The 20,081-nt window shown below is 48.9% G+C and overlaps 1 protein-coding gene across 1 annotated transcript in view; it reads left to right on the forward strand.

The window, feature by feature from the left end:
* Nucleotides 1-20,081, forward strand: part of GRHL3 (grainyhead like transcription factor 3) — an 85,482-nt gene that overhangs the window by 41,735 nt on the left and 23,666 nt on the right. The window contains exons 8-11 of the mRNA XM_069622686.1: nucleotides 1,307-1,401; nucleotides 6,901-7,059; nucleotides 15,191-15,269; nucleotides 18,770-18,903. Coding sequence (XP_069478787.1) covers nucleotides 1,307-1,401; nucleotides 6,901-7,059; nucleotides 15,191-15,269; nucleotides 18,770-18,903 — 467 coding nt within the window. The remainder of the gene's footprint in view (nucleotides 1-1,306; nucleotides 1,402-6,900; nucleotides 7,060-15,190; nucleotides 15,270-18,769; nucleotides 18,904-20,081) is intronic.

The raw sequence follows: 20,081 nt of genomic DNA on the forward strand, positions 1-20,081 counted from the left end.
GATTCTAAACTGTGTCATACTGCCAAATGACTGGATGAGTCCATGTCAGCCAGAAATCAATTTTCCAGTGCTCGGCCTTCCTTTTACCATTCATTGGTAGCAGGTGTTACTGTGCACTTTTCGTTCATGAAACCAAGAACAACCAGAGTGCATCAGTTTATTTAAGCAATAAGCCCATTTCAGGTAATGCCCCGGGGCCCATAGTAACGAAGGCCCTGGGTCATTACATGAAGTGGTAATGCCCCCCCCCTGTGAAGGGCTTACTGCTATTAGTACCTCGGCCCATAGACTGGGGTACTAAAAGCATTTTTTTCTGTTGTGAAACGCTCACAACAGAAAGAAAAAAAAGTTGAAGAAATGGCCACTGGGGAAGGGAAAACAAAGTCTGTCTTCCCTTTCCATAGTGGCCATTGAAAACAATAAAAATGTAAACAAACAAAATGGCAACCATGGAAAGGGAGAAAGGACTACACCTAGTCCCTTCTCCCTTTCACTGGTGGGCATTAAAAAAAGTTTAAAAGTAAACAAAAAAATGGCCACCATGGAATGGGAGAAGGGACTATGTGTAGTCCCTTCTCCCTTTCCATGGCAGGCTGTCGCAGATCGACAGCAGACGCGCTGGAGACAGAAGTGTTTCCAAGGCGTCCACTACCAAAAAGCATGGAAGCGTGGGGGGGAAGGGAAGGAAGGGAAGTGTGTGTGATGGGGAGATGGGAGGTGGTTTAGAAGACCGTCTGGTAATGCCCACCCCTCTCGCCGGGTACTAGTAAATGAAAGTCCATGTCTGGAAAAGAGTTGTGCCGGCTCATAGAAATGAAGGTAATTAGCAGACCTATTGTTAGCGGTGATCCCAAGCATCACTCCCCCACTGTCTCGAGCGTGCCATAGGTATGAACTTTTATGTGCAGAAAATCTACTCTCAAGAACATTAATGTAAATGACTACAAACATTGAGAACATCTTAAAATAATTATCAACTATGTTTTAAACAAATTCTTATTTACCGCACCAGATGTGAGTTGCTCAAGTATTTCATTTCTTTCCATTCTGGGACTTGTCGTGTATTTATAATGGGTGAAGCAAAACTACAAGTCATGGAATGCAAGGTCTAAAGCCAGGACTGGATGAGTTACTCAGGCCCGACCTGGGGCAACATGGCAACCCTCCATTTTACATTTTGATGTATATTAGACTTGGTACCCAAAAGGTTAACAAATGGGAACGCTTTGCGTCATTTAATGTAGGACAACCAACCCTAAACCTTAAAGCATTTTGTGTGATTGAGCTTTTCCCATTTTGATTTCAGCCGACTACAAGGAAAATTTCAATACCGTGCAGCACATCGAGGAAGTGGCCTACAACGCCTTGTCTTTCGTATGGAACATTCACGAAGAGGGGAAGGTACGTGCGGCCCAGGCTATAGAAAGCAGTCACTCCCATTGACTTGGTGCAGCGCAATCCTACTATGTTTCCTTGGGGCCTATCCCCATGGTGTTATTTTAAACCTTCTTGTTTCCTTCAGATTTTGAGTATGTGCACCCTCCTAGCCCCAGGGAGCTTATGAGGGTCGCGTCTGCGCATTCAGTGGAGAGTGCTCAGAGCAACAGATTTCTAATTTGTAATGTCATGTCGGCCTTCTTGAATGCATCCTAAAGCCATTTTTGGAAAGCTAACTTATTTCAGCTTCTAAACTTAAAAAGATTGCATGCTGCCAATAATTAACAGACTGAGAGTGAGATACAAAATCAGGAACATGTTTTCCTGCCTTCGAAAATTTAATTGCAGCTAAATCTCATACTAACCTTCAGTGATTAATGAAATCGCTCACATTTTCTTTTATGGGGCAATTTGTCTGAAATGTGTTGTGAAACATTATGATTTGGCTCCTGAATACTTGACTCAGAAACATAGGATGATCAGTCCTGGACTTTCCTTTACCAAACAAATGCATTCTGGGAGTAATGGTCTTGGCTACCTTCAATTAAACAAACTGGTCTTAAGCACCAGATACCAAAGAGTTGTTGAAGAAAAGCTCAGGACTTCAAAAGCAATGTCCACTATGGGCTCCCGTTCAGATTCCATGATGAGCCTATTTCCAACTTTGTTTCCCTGCCCCATCCCCTGGTTCCCTTTTTAGGGGGGGATACTCCAGCATACACACGCTTGGCCTCCCACTATCATCCTTTTAACCCTAACCGTCAAATACTGTCTGGGAGTAGTGGTGGAATTACAATGGAAATGTAACCAAAACACATTTTTTTGTTTTTTTACCATGATTATCTTTTTTTCATTCTAAGGTCGTTTTTGTTCATGTTACAGTTTGTTCCTGGGAAAACATGTCTATCTGTAGCTCATTAGCCACATGTATTCCATTGTTTTTCCCCCTCCATACACACAAGTTGTTTTTGACAAGCTTGTAATTTATTCAACAATCCACAGAAAGACCACAAAATTGCAGTAGGTTTTTTGTTTTAAAAATAATTCATCAGGCGACTAGCAGTCTCTGCAGCAGACTGGCCTCTGTGAAAATGTTTTAGTTTTACAGCCAGGACCCTTACCTGGGCCGGCAGGATAGCTCAGGGGCAAAGCGCTATCAACAGGTTCAGTCCCCGGGCCCGCACTTAGAAACCTCTGGGTATTAAGCGCGTTATAAATAAACAATTACAATTACCTGGCCGCTTGAGATAAGAATAAGGTTAGTCCAGGAATTACCCAATACTTTCCCACCCATCCCACCGTTCAAAAAGCACCTGCTTGGCAGAAAATACCCAATTTTGTTAATTTTCCATTCATAATCTGATGATTCCACGTTGCTTTTTAACCATTTCCTCCCATTATTACCCAAATCGTGATTCTGTTTTTGGGTGGGCTATATCTGCTCCTCCGAGGTGCCTAGAAATGACACTCGATGTTTGGGGTTCAAATCTTGAGATATAACACTATAAAAACCTTAAGAAATGTTGGGTGTGCGATAACATTAAAAGAGACCCTCCTTTTATTCCCTAACAAAACATGCACATATAGAACCCCAAATCCAGTGCTCAGATTATTCAGAGGGTGATCAATTTACACAAGAGAGGGCATTCTGAGTAGTATTAATGCTCACAAAAAAAAGTACTTTGCTTCTCAGCATCAATCCCGCCCTCCCCATGTAGTGTTATTTTGGCTACAAGCTGGTGCTAACGTGCCACCATGTGTGCCAAAACCAAAACCCACGTACACTTCTCTTACAATAAAAAGGTGCGCACTTGTTACTGTGAGCACACGCACATAACATCAGAAGTCCATTCTGCGTCTCTTTACAGTTACAGGCACCCCTCTGCGCACTGGAAATGGTTGAATTGCCTTGGCTAGAAGGACATTCTGAACATGAACGCTTATTTGTTGATGACTGCCTGCAGAAAGGACCGGTGCGGTCCTGAAAGCTCGCAGTATTATGTTAGCCCAAGAAATGTATCACCAATGCAAAGAGCCTCTGTTGTGTTATCAAAAAAGCAACCTGCACTGTTTATTTAGCCAACACGGGATTCCAGCCTCCATTCTGGGTTAAGCCTTAATACCTATCGTCATCGTTGTACGCCCTAACACAGTCAAATTGCCACCGCGCAGTGACTGACCCTGGTTGTTACTCTCTGTCACAACGAGGTCAAGGGTTGAACGATGAAGACATCTTGAGAAATGTCTCCTGTCAAAGCAGAGCCACAGAAACAGCAGAACTCCGTCACTAGTAATTACTGCTCGCATTGTAACTTTCCTTGTCTGAGGCACAGCCCTGATGGCAGAGGGATAAGCCAGTCCACCTTAAATTAAAGTTGTGACTTGGAAGGTTCTAATTTGGAGGAATAGGGGCCTTTTTGTTTCCTTGTGAACTGTGCCCCAAGGGCAACCATGCCGGTTTTTTGTTTTTTTACAACCCTGGGTCGTTCATAAAGGAGCAGGCTGTAGAAACTGTCAAACAAGGCAAACATTTCTGGTATGTGGCACCAGCCCCCTGGAGGGCAGCTCTTGATAAACGCACTGATGGAGCAGTTACCAGGATCTTTGTCTGCAGTGTGGCCAGAGGGGCTTCGGCTGGGTGTGGCAGCCGAGGTGGGGATTGTCTGGGAGATGCTAGCAGAGGCCCAGGGATTTGACATCCATCAGCGTCCTCTTTGGCACCTGTTTCACAACCCACCCAGCTCGGTGAAGAATTAGAACAACAGATCATTCCCCGCCACGCCCCCTACACCCCTCCTCGGTGGTGTGTAGGTATGTGACACAAAGAGCCAGGAGCCCTGACTACAGATGACAGGCATTCGCCTTCTAAAGCCTTAAGCCCTTCTGCATAGCTGACTATCTCCCTGAAGAAGGCGAGGGAGAGAGCCGAAACATGGCGAACCTGGAGGCACAAAAGCGGGTTTCACAACTCAACACATATTCTCATAAGCAACATTGGTTCTTGAGAGGATGGCGAATGGGAATGTTCTCAAAGTTTTTAACTTCACTTTCATGGACTTGCGAAATGAAAAAAACGTCTTCACTTTAGGCAAGGAGCTGGCATGAGTTCGTGAATTCAGCGCTCTTAATGGGAGGGAGCGCATTTAAGAATTGTGGTGTTGATAGAACACTTACAAGTCGTGTTGTCACGCCTCTAATGCCAGAGGTATGTGAAGACCTCTTCTGGGGGCCACCACCGATGTCAACAATTGCCACAGTGCCTCCATGGGCATGGATGACTGCCATTCGGCTGGGGCAGCGTCTGTGTCTTTTCCTGGCCTCTGAAAGCGTGTGTATTGGGAGGGAGGCGGGTGAAGGCTCAGGGGTCTCCCTCTGCATTTTATGGCAAACAAATCGACCAACAAATGTGGTAAGAAACATTGTGGTAAAAGGTATGCAGTAAAAACACATAGACGTGACATTCTCACTAAGCCTGCATACCAGAATGAGTTGCAATTTATTGAGACGCTGTAGGTCTTGGAGCCTGGCGATGGGATCCTACGGCCTTGCCGATGCCAGCTGAGGGCATTGTGGCATTGTGTGAGTCGTGTAGAACATCTGGCACAATCCTTAGCACCTGAGGAAGTGTGATTCGCCAATCAGGTGCCTGGAACATCGGGTGAGAATACACATTCTGTGCCCACTGCAGGGGAGTTGCTAGGTCTGGAAAAGACCCGGGGCTAAGCTGCTGTCGGAACTGTTGGGACTGGGGGCTAGCTAGTCTTTTGGCTGTAGCTCCTGAGATTCTATCCGGGGCTACAACCAAAAGATCAGGGGCTATAGCCCCCTTAGCCCCCCCCTAGCAACGCCCCTGGCCCACTGTTTCACTCTCCGTCCACTCTTTCTAGCCACCCGAGGTCCTTCCCTGGATGGCGTCATTAAAAAAAAATATGAATGGGGGCAGGCCTCCATAAAACTACCCAAGCCTCTTCCTCACTCCCTCCCCACTTACCTGCTGGACCGGAGCTTTGTGGACCCGGATAAACACTGTGGTGCGAATGGCTTTCATCCCCATGCGGGGAGTGGACATGACCGCTAACAGCCCCCAGCCCTGACCGGTCATGTCCGCCTGCCACCGTGGGGGTGAAAGCCATATTCTAGCCCACCTACAAAGTGCTGCAGATATTATACATGAAGATATAACTATTTAAGAACTATGTGTGGATGACCGGTAACTATTTAAAGAACATCCCCTGAATGTCAATGGTTAGAACAATATTGTCTCTACACATGTACTGGTGTGTTCACGCTGGCCTCAAGCTCCCAGAATCTAACTGAGAAACAAACCCATGCTTAGCAAAACTGTCTCTAACACTCCTGCATGTGTCCTTCCCACGGTTACACCTGAGAACCGCACTGCTCTCATATATTGGGCCCTGGTTATGTGTTTTAAAAAATAAATAAAATACATTCTGATATTTGAATGAACATCACTCAATAAACAGAGATCTGGTCTTAGTGGAATCCAGAGGTTATGTCTTCAGTCCGGAGGGGACCTGCCACGGACCACAGCCACCCACAATGCCCACTCATTGCTCTGCCTGTGGGCATCGAATTCCAATCTCACTCAATTGGGGTTACATTTTCAACACAACTGACACATCACAGCAGCACTCTTCTGAGCACCTAAGTGTGCTGGGAACTTCGGATCGCTTGCACATGCAAGTGTGGTACTGTGGGTGGGTTGCCGGATTAGGGATTTTGGGAAATTCGGCCCTACTCCAGAACTGTTCATGATACATTTCAGCGGCATCATGGAGTTGTCCATTTATATTGTTCGATTCAAACCTTAACAATTGATTCAGCATTTTAACATGTCTCTTTCATGCCCTCTTGAGTCATGCTGTCTCTTAGGAGCAGACAGCAGGCCGCTTTGGGGTGAAGTTGGGTAGGTGCTATTACAAAAAGGAATGGGAATTAAAAACAATTAGGCCTCATTATGAGTTTGTGTTTTCCTTGGCGATAATACCGCCAGGATATCGGCAAACGGTAATACCGCTACCGGCACTTGGTCCCATTGGACTCCATGGGGGGATTTGCCGGTATTACCGGCACTGGTGATACCAGTGCCAATAACACTGGGGATATTTGCCAGTAAGGGGCATGTTTTACCTCCAGCTCTTAGCTGGAGGTGACTCAGGCACATCACCAGCAAACTCGTGGTTGGCTGGTGCGGTAACGTGCCGTATACGGTAATAGCAGAATGCTAATACCGCATCGGTCAACTTATAAACTTATAATGAGGCCCACTGTCTTGTATACATTATTTTCTATTAAGAAAAACCTAAATTTGAACCTCTCAAAGGTGATATGCTTTCAGAAGAAAACTGATATATTGAGTGCACGTATTTTAACAACCCTGAGTCAAGGAACATATATAACTCCTAGAATCTGAAGCACTGACGTGTATTTTTCTCTCCCCAGATGTTCATCGGGATAAATTGCTTGAGCACAGACTTTTCCTCACAGAAAGGGGTGAAAGGGGTCCCTCTGAACCTCCAGATCGACACGTACGACTGTGGCACAGGGACCAACCGGCTCGTGCACAGGGCAGTCTGCCAGATCAAAATATTTTGTGACAAGGTAGGTTACAATGTCATGCGTGAGTAGCGCAACCATTCTTGCTTTTATTCCTGAAATGCTGGTACTTGTAGCTTTGCTCCTCCCAATGTACATTTAGGCTTACACTTTTCAGATTGACAGTTAAACCCACAGGACTAGCTGGCCCCTTTGCACGTGCCGTGGGACCACCCAGGGGGTCCCTCGCGAGTTCTGCTTTATTGCAACTGGTCACTATGGCATGGAAATCACTACTGATGATTTCAATGAAAGTCAAGATGTCGGCTCCTTTTATATGTCTTAATGTGTGTGGTGTCAAGTAGAAAACAAGCATTGTCCATGGGAAGGGTGACCACACCCTGGTCTTTCCTTGTACAAGGCAGTGGCATCAGTTAAGCCAAGTGTGTTCCCCTGAAGTTCACCCCCTGCATCCCCATATTCAAATCGCTCCCAAAAGGGGCGGAGATAAGAGCAGACTTGAAACACTTCTTTGGACCTTACCTTTGTATTTTAATGGTATTTATTCATATAGTCCAAGCTAATTCTCAGAACATTTTCATAATCTATAATGTGGCTCAAATGTTGCTTTATCAGCCCAATACAGCCACTCTTCAAAGATATTCCATAATCATTGACGTACTTTGCCCTGTCTGGGTCATCTGTGTGATGGAGTTGGCACACTTCTTGAGTAAGATAGCTAGGGAACCCTAATGCAATACAACTCAACTGTTAGAAGACACTATGACCTGGTGATGGGCTTTTGCTTGGAATCTGTGAGGCGTAAATGTTGAGCCTTCCACTTCGTGTTCCTGGGCAGGTTTATGGTCTTTCCATCGAAAACTTTCCAACAAAAGTTTTTTGCATCGAAAATTATTCATCGACATTTTTTGCACCGCATGAATTTTTTGGTATGTTTTTTTTGGGGGGTCCCTCTCTAACCCTCTGTTATTTACCCTTAAAAACCCACCCCAACGAAAATTAACCCTTTACCCCACACATATGCATTCGATGCATATTTGTTCGATGGATAATTTTCGATCGAAAAAGTTTTGTTGGAAACTCTTTAGATGGAAAGAGTGGATCCAGACTGTGCATAGGCGCTAACCGGGCCAGTGTCTGGGGTTTCTCGTGGTCTTGTGCAGAAGGAATGTGACCTAGCAGTTTGTGGTGGACTGTCTCCTTTTGGGGTGGGGCCAACCCTGTCTTGCATTTGATTTTTGCCCTTCTGTAATTGCAGGATTGCCAGGAGCAATGGCAGAGGTTATGATTAATTCAAAACCTTGCACACCCCACTCTTCTGTTTTCCGCTAGCGCTTTGAATCTTGGGCACTGTGGACCCATTCTTATAATGGAAAATTGAAAGTACAAGTCCCAGCATGCAGACTGCTGCAGTGAAAAAGGATGGACTGGATAGAAGAAGCCACTGCTTATTGTTAGCAGCTGTGCAGAGGAAGGCAAAGCCATGGTTGTCAATATAATCTATTCCTGTAGTCCAAGTTTTATAATGGGAAAAGTGAAACTACAGGTCCCAGAATGCAAAGAAAAAAACAGAACTGGACCGGATAAAAACCTACAGATTGGAAAGGGTCATGTTGGCAACTATACAAAGCAGTTCATAACTGGCCACAGGGAGCCTTTTATTTTCTATTGCACATGGGAGTGATCGGTTTTTCACTTTTTTCCACCGTGATATTTTTTACTTTTAACCACAATTCGAACTTCCTTTCTTTCAAAACAAACCATCTTCAGCACGGGGTCATGTCCCAAACTGGGACAACCCTATGCATTGTTGAATATTTCTGTTTGCCTTAGAGTGCAAAGAAATCTAGCCAGCACACTGAGGTTTAAATGCGCAGAGTGCACCCGCTGCTCCTGCCTGCCTGCCCTCCTTCGGAGGCATCACCCACGCGAGAGGGCTGCAGGCCTCTGGACCTTCAGCTGGTCATGTGCACCCGCTGCTCCTGCCTGCCTGCCCTCCTTCGGAGACGTCACCCGCGCGAGAGGGCTGCAGGCCTCTGGGCCTTCAGGTGGTCACGTGCACCCGCTGCTCCTGCCTGCCTGCCCTCCTTTGGAGGCGTCACCCGTGCAAGAGGGCTGTAGGCCTCCGGGCCTTCAGGTGGTCACGTGCACCCGCTGCTCCTGCCTGCCCACCCTCCCTCGGAGGCGTCACCCGCGCGAGAGGGCTGCAGGCACCGTGCCTTCAGTTGGTCATGTGCACCCGCTGCTCCTGCCTGCCCTCCTTCGGAGGCGTTACCCGCATGAGAGGGCTGCAGGCCTCTGGGCCTTCAGCTGGTCATGTGCACCCGCTGCTCCTGCCTGCCTGCCCTCCTTCGGAGGCGTCACCCACGCGAGAGGGCTGCAGGCCTCTGGGCCTTCAGCTGGTCATGTGCACCTGCTGCTCCTGCCTGCCTGCCCTCCTTCGGAGACGTCACCAATGCGAGAGGGCTGCAGGCCTCTGGGCCTTCAGGTGGTCACGTGCACCCGCTGCTCCTGCCTGCCCACCCTCCCTCGGAGGCGTCACCCGCGCGAGAGGGCTGCAGGCACCGGGCCTTCAGGTGGTCATGTGCACCCGCTGCTCCTGTCTGCCCTCCTTCGGAGGCGTTACCGGCGTGAGAGGGCTGCAGGCCTCTGGGCCTTCAGCTGGTCATGTGCACCCGCTGCTCCTGCTTGCCTGCCCTCCTTTGGAGGCGTCACCCACGCGTGAGGGCTGCAGGCCTCCAGGCTTTCAGGTGGTCACGTGCACCCGCTGCACCTGCCTGTCCTCCTTCGGAGGCGTCACCCGCGCGAGAGGGCTGCAGGCCTCCGGCCCTTCAGGTGGTCACGTGCACCCGCTGCTCCTGCCTGCTTGCCCTCCTTCGGAGGCGTCACCTGTGCCAGAGGGCTGCAGGCCTCTGGGCCTTCAGCTGGTCATGTGCACCTGCTGCTCCTGCCTGCCTGCCCTCCTTCGGAGGCGTCACCCACGCGAGAGGGCTGCATGCCTCTGGGCCTTCAGCTGGTCATGTGCACCCGCTGCTCCTGCCTGCCTGCCCTCCTTCGGAGGCGTCACCCGCGTGAGAGGGCTGCAGGCCTCTGGGCCTTCAGGTGGCCATGGGCACACGCTGCTCCTGCCTGCCCACCCTCCCGCGGAGGCATCACTCGCGCGAGAGGGCTGCAGGCCTCTGGGCCTTCAGGTGGCCATGAGCACCCGCTGCTCCTGACTGCCCTCCTTCGGAGGCGTCACTTGTGCCGGAGGGCTGCAGGCCTCTGGGCCTACAGGTGGTCATGTGCACCCGCTGCTCCTGCCTGCCTGCCCTCCTTCTGAGGCGTCACCCGCGTGAGAGGACTGCAGGCCTCTGGGCCTTCAGGTGGTCATGTGCACCCACTGCTCCTGCCTGCCCTCCTTCGGAAGCGTCAACCACGCGAGAGGGCTGCAGGCCTCCAGGCTTTCAGGTGGTGACGTGCACCCGCTGTTCCTGCCTGCCCTCCTTCAGAGGCGTCATCCGCGCGAGAGGGCTGCAGGCCTCCGGGCCTTCAGGTGGTCACGTGCACCCGCTGCTCCTGCCTGCCTGCCCTCCTACAGAGGCGTCACCTGTGCCGGAGGGCTGCAGGCCTCTGGGCCTTCAGGGGGTCACGTGCACCCGCTGCTCCTGCCTGCCTGGCCTCCTTTGGAGGCGTCACACACGCGAGAGGGCTGCAGGCCTCCGGGCCTTCAGGTGGTCACGTGCACCCGCTGCTCCTGCCTGCCTGCCCTCCTTTGGAGGCGTCACACACGCGAGAGGGCTGCAGGCCTCCGGGCCTTCAGGTGGTCACGTGCACCTGCTGCTCCTGCCTGCCCACCCTCCCGCGGAGGCATCACCCGCGCGAGAGGGCTGCAGGCCTTCAGGTGGTCACGTGCACCTGCTGCTCCTGCCTGCCTGCCCACCCTCCCACGCAGGCATCACCCGCGCGAGAGGGCTGCAGGCCTCCGGGCCTTCAGGTGGGCACGTGCACCAGCTGCTCCTGCCTGCCCCCCTTCGGAGGCGTCACCCGCGCGAGGGGGCTGCAGGTCTCTCGGTCTTCAGCTGGTCACATGCACCCACTGCTCCTGCCTGCCTGCCCTCCCTCGGAGGCGTCACCCGCGCGAGAGGGCTGCAGGCCTCTGGGCATTCAGGTGGGCACGTGCACCCGCTGCTCCTGCCTGCCTTCCCTCGGCGGCGTCACCCGCGCGAGGGGGCTGCAGGTCTCTCGGTCTTCAGCTGGTCACGTGCACCCACTGCTCCTGCCTGCCTGCCCTCCCTCGGAGGCGTCACCCGCGCGAGAGGGCTGCAGGCCTCTGGGCATTCAGGTGGGCACGTGCACCCGCTGCTCCTGCCTGCCTTCCCTCGGCGGCGTCACCCGCGCGAGGGGGCTGCAGGTCTCTGGGTCTTTAGCTGGTCACGTGCACCCACTGCTCATGCCTGCCTGCCTGCCTGCCCTCCCTCGGAGGCGTCACCCGCACGCGAGAGGGCTGCAGGCCTCTGGGCCTTCAGCTGGTAATTGGCTACAGTGACTTCTCTATGGAGGGAGAATTCCAAATATCTCCATTGTTGGCGTCACTCTCTGAACACAAACACGCTAGCATTGCTTGCATTGCCCTTGATCCTAATTGGGGTGCATATCAGTTTACAAAGCACCCGCACTTTATCTCGCCACTTTCATTATGCACACGCAAAAAGGAACACCCTCTTAAGAACGGGCGGGGCCCCTTTCATTCTCAAAGGCGACAAGTCCCACGCCCCTCAAGCTGTTCCCGGGTTGTATGGGACCCCCTTGGGACTAATGGGGTGGGTTCATGGGACATCGCTGCCGCCCAAGCCATTAGAGGCCCCGTTTAATCAGTCATTCAACGCTTAGCATTACGGGACTTTTCCTTTAAAACTCCCTACATGTAAAATGGTGTTGGTTGTAGCTATGAGTCGTGGCATGGGGCCACTTGATTACTAAAGGTTAAACAATGTAACATCCTTCCAGCTCTTGACATGATATTCATTGAACGTTTTCATATAGTGCTTAATGCTGGACTCCTCCTGCTTCTAAGCACCATGATTATGATTGGTTATTTATAACGCGCTTAATTCCCGGAGTTCAGACCCGGGTATCGAACCTGTGTTGCTCTGAAGGCGAGCGCGTTGCCCCTGAGCTATCCTCCCGATACATGGGAGTAGGTGTTATTATTGCCCTATTTGTTGAACGCTGAAAGCGCTGAATCATCTCTGCCTACATCTGAACCTTTGAGGCACAGATCACCTACTCTGTGAAAACGGCAGTGGAATTATGCATCATTGTTTTGATGGGAGTCCAGGTTCCTGATCAAAAAGACATCTTCATTTTACATTTGTTCAGTCTAAACCCCCCTATTTGCAATTTCCATGAAGGGGATAAGGGATTGAGCCATAGAACAGATCAATCCTGGCTGTGGCGCTTGCAGGGCAGATTAGGGCTTTAAATCGGCCGGGGCTAGCAGGGGCCAGAGCCACGGCATGCTAAAGAAATCTCGTTCTGAGGTGGAGCCCTGCCGGGGCTCACTAATCTCCCCTAGCAACCTCAGTCGCTACATGACAAGATTTCTTTTCTAAAGCCTGAAGCAATCGCTCATGTGTGAGAGCTTCAGGCTTCAGAAGAAATGCCTTTATTCCATAATGGTGGTGCCATACCTGTGAGGAATCCTTTCAAGCAAGAGACGGCCATGGGCCGGCACCACCATTATGGAAGAAAGGTGAGGCCGCTGGAAGCAGAGGCCTTTTTTTTCTAAAGCCTGAAGCTCCCGGTCATTTGCGGGAGTTTCGGTCTTCAACAAAAAAGGCCTCGGCTTCCAGCAGCCTCACCTTTTCAGCCTTAATGGTGCCGCTGTCCCTCCCCAGGCATGATGCCTGGCGATGGGCAGCGCCGCCATTAAATCTGCAAGGGTGAGGCGCTGTCCCCTGACAGGCAAGCCTTAAGCAAATAAATGCAGAGATCAGCGTTAAGCCACGCAGCCTTGATTAACTTCACCCAGTGAGCACCCAGAGCCTGGAACACCCTACCACTCCACATGCGCACCCCGCCCATCACCACTTTCCCAAAAAGCCTCAATTCAAACCACATTCCCCACTCCTAATGCAGCCACACCACCTCCCCTGCCATCCCCTATCCCGCCTTTCCGAAAAAAGTAGTAACTTCTGGTTCACCTTCCACCTTCTAAGCTACTCCGAGACCCTTTGGGTAGGTCTCGATAAAATTCAAACAAAAAAATATAATATAATAACGTGGCCCATGTCTTTCAGGTGAGGCTCGTCCAATCCTGTGTTTTTCTTTGCATTGCATGGTTTGCAGCCCAGGATTTATAAATGGAAAATGCAAAAATACAATTCCCAGAATGCACAGAGAAAGAAACCAGGACCAGATAAGCAGTTCCTGCATGTCAATAGACCTGTTGCCATGTAGTCCCCTGGGAAAACAGCTGCTTTGCGATAGGCCTGTGAAAAGAAAGAGCTGGTTTATGAATAAGGTGCCCTTCTGCACGTGCAATTAGTTTATCATGAAATCATCTTGCAGGCAGACTTGTATGATCTATAATCTGGGGGGGTTTCTCCGCGGGGCTGTCTTTAAATTGCAGGCCATCTCATACTAGGGCAGTAGGCAGGTGAGACGATAAGGTCACTATTATCCCAGAGCAGACAACCTCTGATTGTGCTTAACCATTAATGGTTTCAGTGCTTATTTTGTAAAACATACAAGTGCCAGGGCCCAAATATGTTCTAGCACTCCAGTGACACTGCAGGAGTGGGGTGGGGGGACAATTCCCCAACACTGCTGCCACCACACATAGCTACTCCCCACAGTGCTGACATATTTTGGGTTTCACCGCAGCTCGCACCTGCTGATTGTGGTTGATGGATGCTCTGACTATCATCACTTCATAATTAAAGTGAGTCTGAGACAATAAGTGACGGGGCTCAGAAATAAGTGCCAGGGCTGAGCCCTGGCAAACACCCTCACAAATTGAGCACTGTTTTGTTTCCTCCCTGTGCTGCTTGTTGCTTCATTGGAAGAGAAGAAGAGGGGACGTGGCTGGTAATTATCCCTTCTTTACTTAGCCAAGTACCCTGTGTTGTGCATATTTATGAAAGGGAAATACTTTTAGTTTTGGTTCCTTGGTAGCACAGCTATCCATTGACAAATGTCCTATGCATGGTAAAGGGCTGAGGAGATGAACTGGGCCAAAGGTTGAATTCCAAGGAACTTGTGCCATGCCTCCCAGCATGCAAAGTGATGCATAGCATGGAATGTTGTGGAGTGCATGTTCCTTGAGGCAGTCGGAGTGCCAGGGGCGTCTTTAGGGAATACAGGGGTGAGCTGCCCTGAAACCGCTATGGCCATTCTACAATTCTCAGCAAACGTCATATAACCTGTGCAATCGATGCCCATCTCTAGTAATTAATTGACTGAGTGCCTGGGCATTTGATTGCAAAGCCTGGCAGTGATGCCAGTACCTGTGTGTGTTATGGCAAAGTCTCCTAGGTAATCGCAATACATGTTACATGATGTGAGTAGCAGAGAACATGATGCCAATGCCGGCATAAATGGGGGCCAATTTAAAATGATTGTAAATGCCACTATAATGCCCAGATGAGGCCTAAAAGATTGGCTTGGTCGGTGGCTGATTGCATTACTGCCAACCTTAAGTAGACTTCTGAGCACGATAGAATAGTCCATGTCATCAGGAAGTGCAGACGATGTTGCAGGAAGGCATTATTTAAGGGCCAGGATGGATCTGAGCCTTGAATTAAGGTTTCACATCCAACCTATTCTTGAATCACTCCCTTGGCTGTCATTTTCCCACCAAATTGGCACCTGGATCATGTCAACCAGTTGATTTTAAACCGACAGTACTTTGCATGCTGGGACTTGCAGTTCAGCTTTTTCCTTTATTGTGCGCCAACAAGTCCCAGTATGCAACACGTTGTTGGCTAAGATCCCTGGGTTTGATACAGGTCATTGTAAGGACATGAGACCCGTGGCCACCCTCTGCATGCAGGGGTTCTCTTCTGATTTGACATGCTTTTGTGTATTATTTTGACCTGTGTGTTTGTGAGATGGAGATGGGTAAGATGTTATTGCTTCTTTGGACCTTAAGTAGGATACGAGTGTGATGAACTACTGTCTCCTTCCTCCACAGGGTGCAGAGAGAAAAATGCGAGACGAAGAACGGAAGCAGTTTAGAAGGAGGGGGAAAGTGCCAGACTCCAGCAACAAAGGTGAGTGCACACTTTCAGTCGAGTGAGATCCCCGAATCTGTGGATTGTTGCTGAGAATTGAGCCATTTTCTTAAGCATTTGTTGACATCCGTGGCGGGTATGGCAAAATGCATCGTTAGAGGTGTAGGTGAAGAGAGGCACAACATCAGGCCTGTTGTTACTTAAGAAATGAGGGCATGTGGGGTTTTGCTTGGTATGTCCTGAAATGTAGTTGACTTACTGGTAGAATTTAGACAAGCATTGGCAAAGCCAACGTTTTGGCTTTTGTGTGGGCATTTGCCAGGCACTGCAATAATGGCTGCAATAATGGCACTACCTGGATAAAAGATGGCAACCTCTGGAGAATGTGACCTTGACATATGGTAGCAGTGCCATTCTAATACCAATACACAAGGTAAAACGGTTGGCTTTGTCAATGCTTGTTTTTCGCCGGACTTCAGTGCAAGGAACACAAATACACCAAGTAGCTGAAGAAACACTTGCTTAAACCAATTCTATTGTACCGGTAGCGTATTTCATGCTCCAGGTAAGCCATCAGCTCTGAGCAGACTGCTTAGAAATAACACTGGCAGGCCAACGCTAGATGTTACAGCTTGACAGCGATAGCGCAAAGAGATCCCAGTTGGGTGTGCCTGGGGTGGGGAAGGGGCAGGTGGGGAAGGGGCAGGTAGTGGGTGGGCATGCCCATGGAGATTAGAATGGCCATGGGCAGTCAATCAGTGGGTAAATGACCAAACAGCACCTACAAGCTATGTGTCCCTCCTCAACTACCATCTCCCTCCTAGGTGCACTCCAATGCAATCGTTTGGGTTGTAGCACCTCACACTAGCCAAAACTGATCAGAAATGCTGATGATGAAAATACCATTATCAATAGTGAACCCCTACAAAAACAACAAAAAAGTCAGGTGCCCTCATTACGAGTTCGGCAGTAACCATGCCGCTATTGGCGGCATGGCTGCCGCCGAAATCGCGTCGGGGTTCGGCTCCTTGGAATGAGGACTTACCGGGCCATTCCGAGTTCGGAAGGCCTGGTAATTCCTCCCTCCAAGGACCCGGACACGGTCCTTCCCCAGTCCCCCGTAGGGCTGAATGGGAATGGGAGAGCGAGCAAACAACGGGCCATCACGAGATGGCCCGTTGTTTGCTCCCTCTTCCCCTCGTGGGACCCGGAAAGCATGCCTGGTTTTCCCAGGCGTGCTTACCGTGTCCCGCGAGGGGAACTCGTAATGCGGCGGTATAGAGTGAACGGCGCCAGCACCTTTTACGGCGCCATTCACTCCGTACTGCCAGGGTCGTAATGAGGCCCAGGGACTATGTTTAGTGTAGATCTGCACATCGGTGTATGATGCAATGCGCCACGATGCCTAAGGGCCACTTTGTGTGCTTTATAAATGTAAATAAATAAATAAATGAGGCAAGGAGGAGTCAGTAGTGGCCATGGGGGTCCAGCTAGCCACCTAAACGAAGGTGGGGGGACATGCAAAATTTTAAAATTGATACAACCAAATTTGATAAACTCAGTATTTGCTGAAACCAGATAGACCCAACTGCATAAGCCACACATTCTAGTGCTATAAGTCGCAATGTTTAATATGCCGCCATCTAGCTGAAAATAACACCCCACATTTTGCTGAGTATGCAATTTCTGCTCCAATGTAATCCCCATGGGTGGGGACCATGGGGGGGACCATGGTGCAAGAGCTATATTGCCCCCAGTATATTGCGACACAGTTCGTGAAACACTTATCCCAGCAGGGTCTGCGTAAAAAAAAAACTCCTGTTGCCCCCTACGCTGTGTCCCGTGTACACCAGTAGGCCACTAAGTCTATGATTTTAATTTTTAATCAGCCCCTACAATGCCCCAGCGAGAAAAAGGGGGAAAACCTATATGCCCTCATTTGACAAACTCAGTAGGGCGATTTGTCTGCCGACAAAGGTGCTTTTCAGGCCTTTTGAATAAAATAGAATGTGTAAAAAGTTTTCATTTTTGAATAGAGAACGTGTGCATGTACTCAGTAGAAAAGCAAAAGACCACAGGGGCCTGTGAGCAGCAACTTCAACCTGATGCTCAACAATCTTTTCACACAACACAGGAAAACGTTCTTAGAGATTTTAGTTCAATAACTTGTATATCTAAAGTGGCCTGCAGCTCACTAAATTACACTGTTAGAAGAAAGTCACTGCCCCTAAACGAAACTCTGCCTAGTTGGCGCTGCTGTACTATCAAGAGTAGGGGATAGAGAAGAGGGTGTCCCTTAAATCACTCACTACTTTCCTCAAGCTAAAAAAACACTTATGCAAGTTATTTTTGCTTTTAATACTTCTGTTTAGTGTACCAGAAACCATGTTAAAAAGGTTTCCTCTTATTATTATTCAAGAATCCAATACCAGTAATGCTGACCCCAGTCGACCTGGTGGAGGTTCAGGCTGATTACCTGAACCCCAAGACATATTGAGAGCTTGGTTGAAGTTCATCGTTTTATCCACAATAGCAGGTTAGTCCTGCATAGTATTCTTGAATAATCATAATAATAAACCTTTTTAACATGATTTACCAAGTGTTTTTTAGCTTGAGGAAAGTAGTGAGTGAGTTAAGGAGCAGTCTCTTCTCTATCCCCTACCCTAGATAGGCAGTACAACAGCGCCAACTAGGGACACTTTACATCATTTCGGGGCAGTAAGTTTCAAGTACTCAGTAGACCACGAAGAGTAGCTGTCATCCCTTCATTAGATTACATGTTTCCTGGTCAAAACCTCTAAATCTATGCTCTTATCCCAACGATCAATATCGATCACCCTTATGTTTTCATTTCCAAACATGTTGTGAGTTAAGTCTACATGTTTCTGCTGCACCCTCCCACCCGAACCCGCACCTCCAGACTTTCCCCAATTTTGCCCTTTTCCACTTTTCTTGCCCCATTCTCTTTCAACCCGCAGTGCACGGTCACACTTTGACTCTACACGGACAGGGCTCTGCACCTTAAGAACACTATGGTGGTGATGTGCGCAGTATAAAAGACCAGGAGCACACCATCAAATACAACTTCTCCTTGCACCGTTCCGCTTGGACTGAAATCAGTCTTTCTCACTCCTTACTGCCATGAGTACATCAACACCTGAGAATTTACCACAAACGACACACCTACACAGCAATGCTAATCGCCCAACCACGCACTGACGCCACTCGTCCATGCATATCCACCAGGCCCTGTGGCGGCCAATAGAAGGGGGTGCCTCTCGATGGCACTAACAGACAATAAAGACACATGCATGACATGCTCAGGTTGAGTATCAGGTACATTTGAACCCAGGGCCCAGCCTTTGCGACGGCCGTGCTTGGAATCTCAGTGCATTAGGTTTCATCTCAAGATGATGGTCTCCTGTCAACGCCGCCTTGAGGTGTTTTTTTTATTGAGTCACGCGAGTCATACGTTTTTGATCACGTGCCCAAACAGCAGCGATTTCTAAAATTAGAATTGTGTTTTTCTTGTTGGGTAGACATGAAAGGATCGTTGCTCTCCAGCTACCGAGGGAACGACATCACGTACCTGAGGCCGGAAACAGACCTGGAAACTCAACCCGTGCTCTTCATCCCCAACGTCCACTTCTCCAACCTGCATCGATGTGGCGTGGTATGTATATGTTGGGGCACAAATGACTAAGGAAGTGAATGGATGAGATTTATTTAGCAATCAATTTTCAGACATGTATCTGGCTACAGTTTATTTGACAATATTGTCAATTTTTTGACAAGCTCTTACCAATTGAATCGCAAAAGTCATGCGTTTTTGATCCCATGATCCAACTGCTCACGAGTGGTTCAATTAGAGTTGTGTTCCTCATGCTGGATAGACATAAAAGGTGGATTTCTAGTTACTGAAAGATTGACAGCGTCCATGTTTGGCTTTACACCAAAGCACAGGTCACGAATTGGGCGATCTTCTAAGGGACACCAAATTATGAAAGTTCCTGGCCATTAAAGCAGGGGTCTACAACTTTTGGCTTTTCAGACATTATGGACTACAACTCCTATAAACTGTAGCCACCACAGTACACGTGGAGGAATCATGGGATTTGCAGTCCAACACATCTAGAGAGCCACAGGTTACATACCTATGCATTAGGGGCACCAGTACATCTGCATGGTTACATTATCCAACTCCCTCCCATTACATCCTTCACCAAGGTCTATATCCACTACTCAACATCGGCTCAATAGCTTACAATGTTGTCTACCTTTCTAAGAACTTGTAGAACCCAGGTCTTCTCATCAAGTCCAAGTTTTCTGGAAACCTGGTCAGGTGTAGGTTCTGGAATACTGCACTCGCAGAACTATGCTGTAGTTGGATATGTAAACCCTCTGGGGTGTAGGGCCCCATGCCAGTCCCAGGTGCATTGCACTGGAGCAAACATTATCTCTCCCCCCTGCTAGGAAACCAATCAAATGTGTAGAGGGGGCTCTGTTGATAATGTTACGTTTTGGAAACTGCTTCTGGCAAACAAGGCAATGATATTTCTTCCCAAATTGTCATTGCGTAACAGTTCATTGGAGCATTTCTCTGTATGGGAGGTGGGACTCCTTTTTCGGCCATGGAAATAAAATGGTAGGCTGGAAATGGGTGGGATCGTATGGGCTTATTGTAAAAGGATCTTAATGAACCATCCTACGTTTAAGGCTTAAACATTGATGGCTTTATGTGTATCGCTGTGGGTTGAATTTATGGAACTTAAACCCACCATTCAGACTACTTCAAAGCGCTGCAGGGCAAAGGAATAGAAATGCTTCATTCATGTCCGTGAGGAAGGACAG

Source organism: Ambystoma mexicanum, chromosome 11, assembly GCF_040938575.1.
Source record: "Ambystoma mexicanum isolate Mex_15411 chromosome 11, UKY_AmexF1_1, whole genome shotgun sequence".
Taxonomy (NCBI): domain Eukaryota; kingdom Metazoa; phylum Chordata; class Amphibia; order Caudata; family Ambystomatidae; genus Ambystoma; species Ambystoma mexicanum.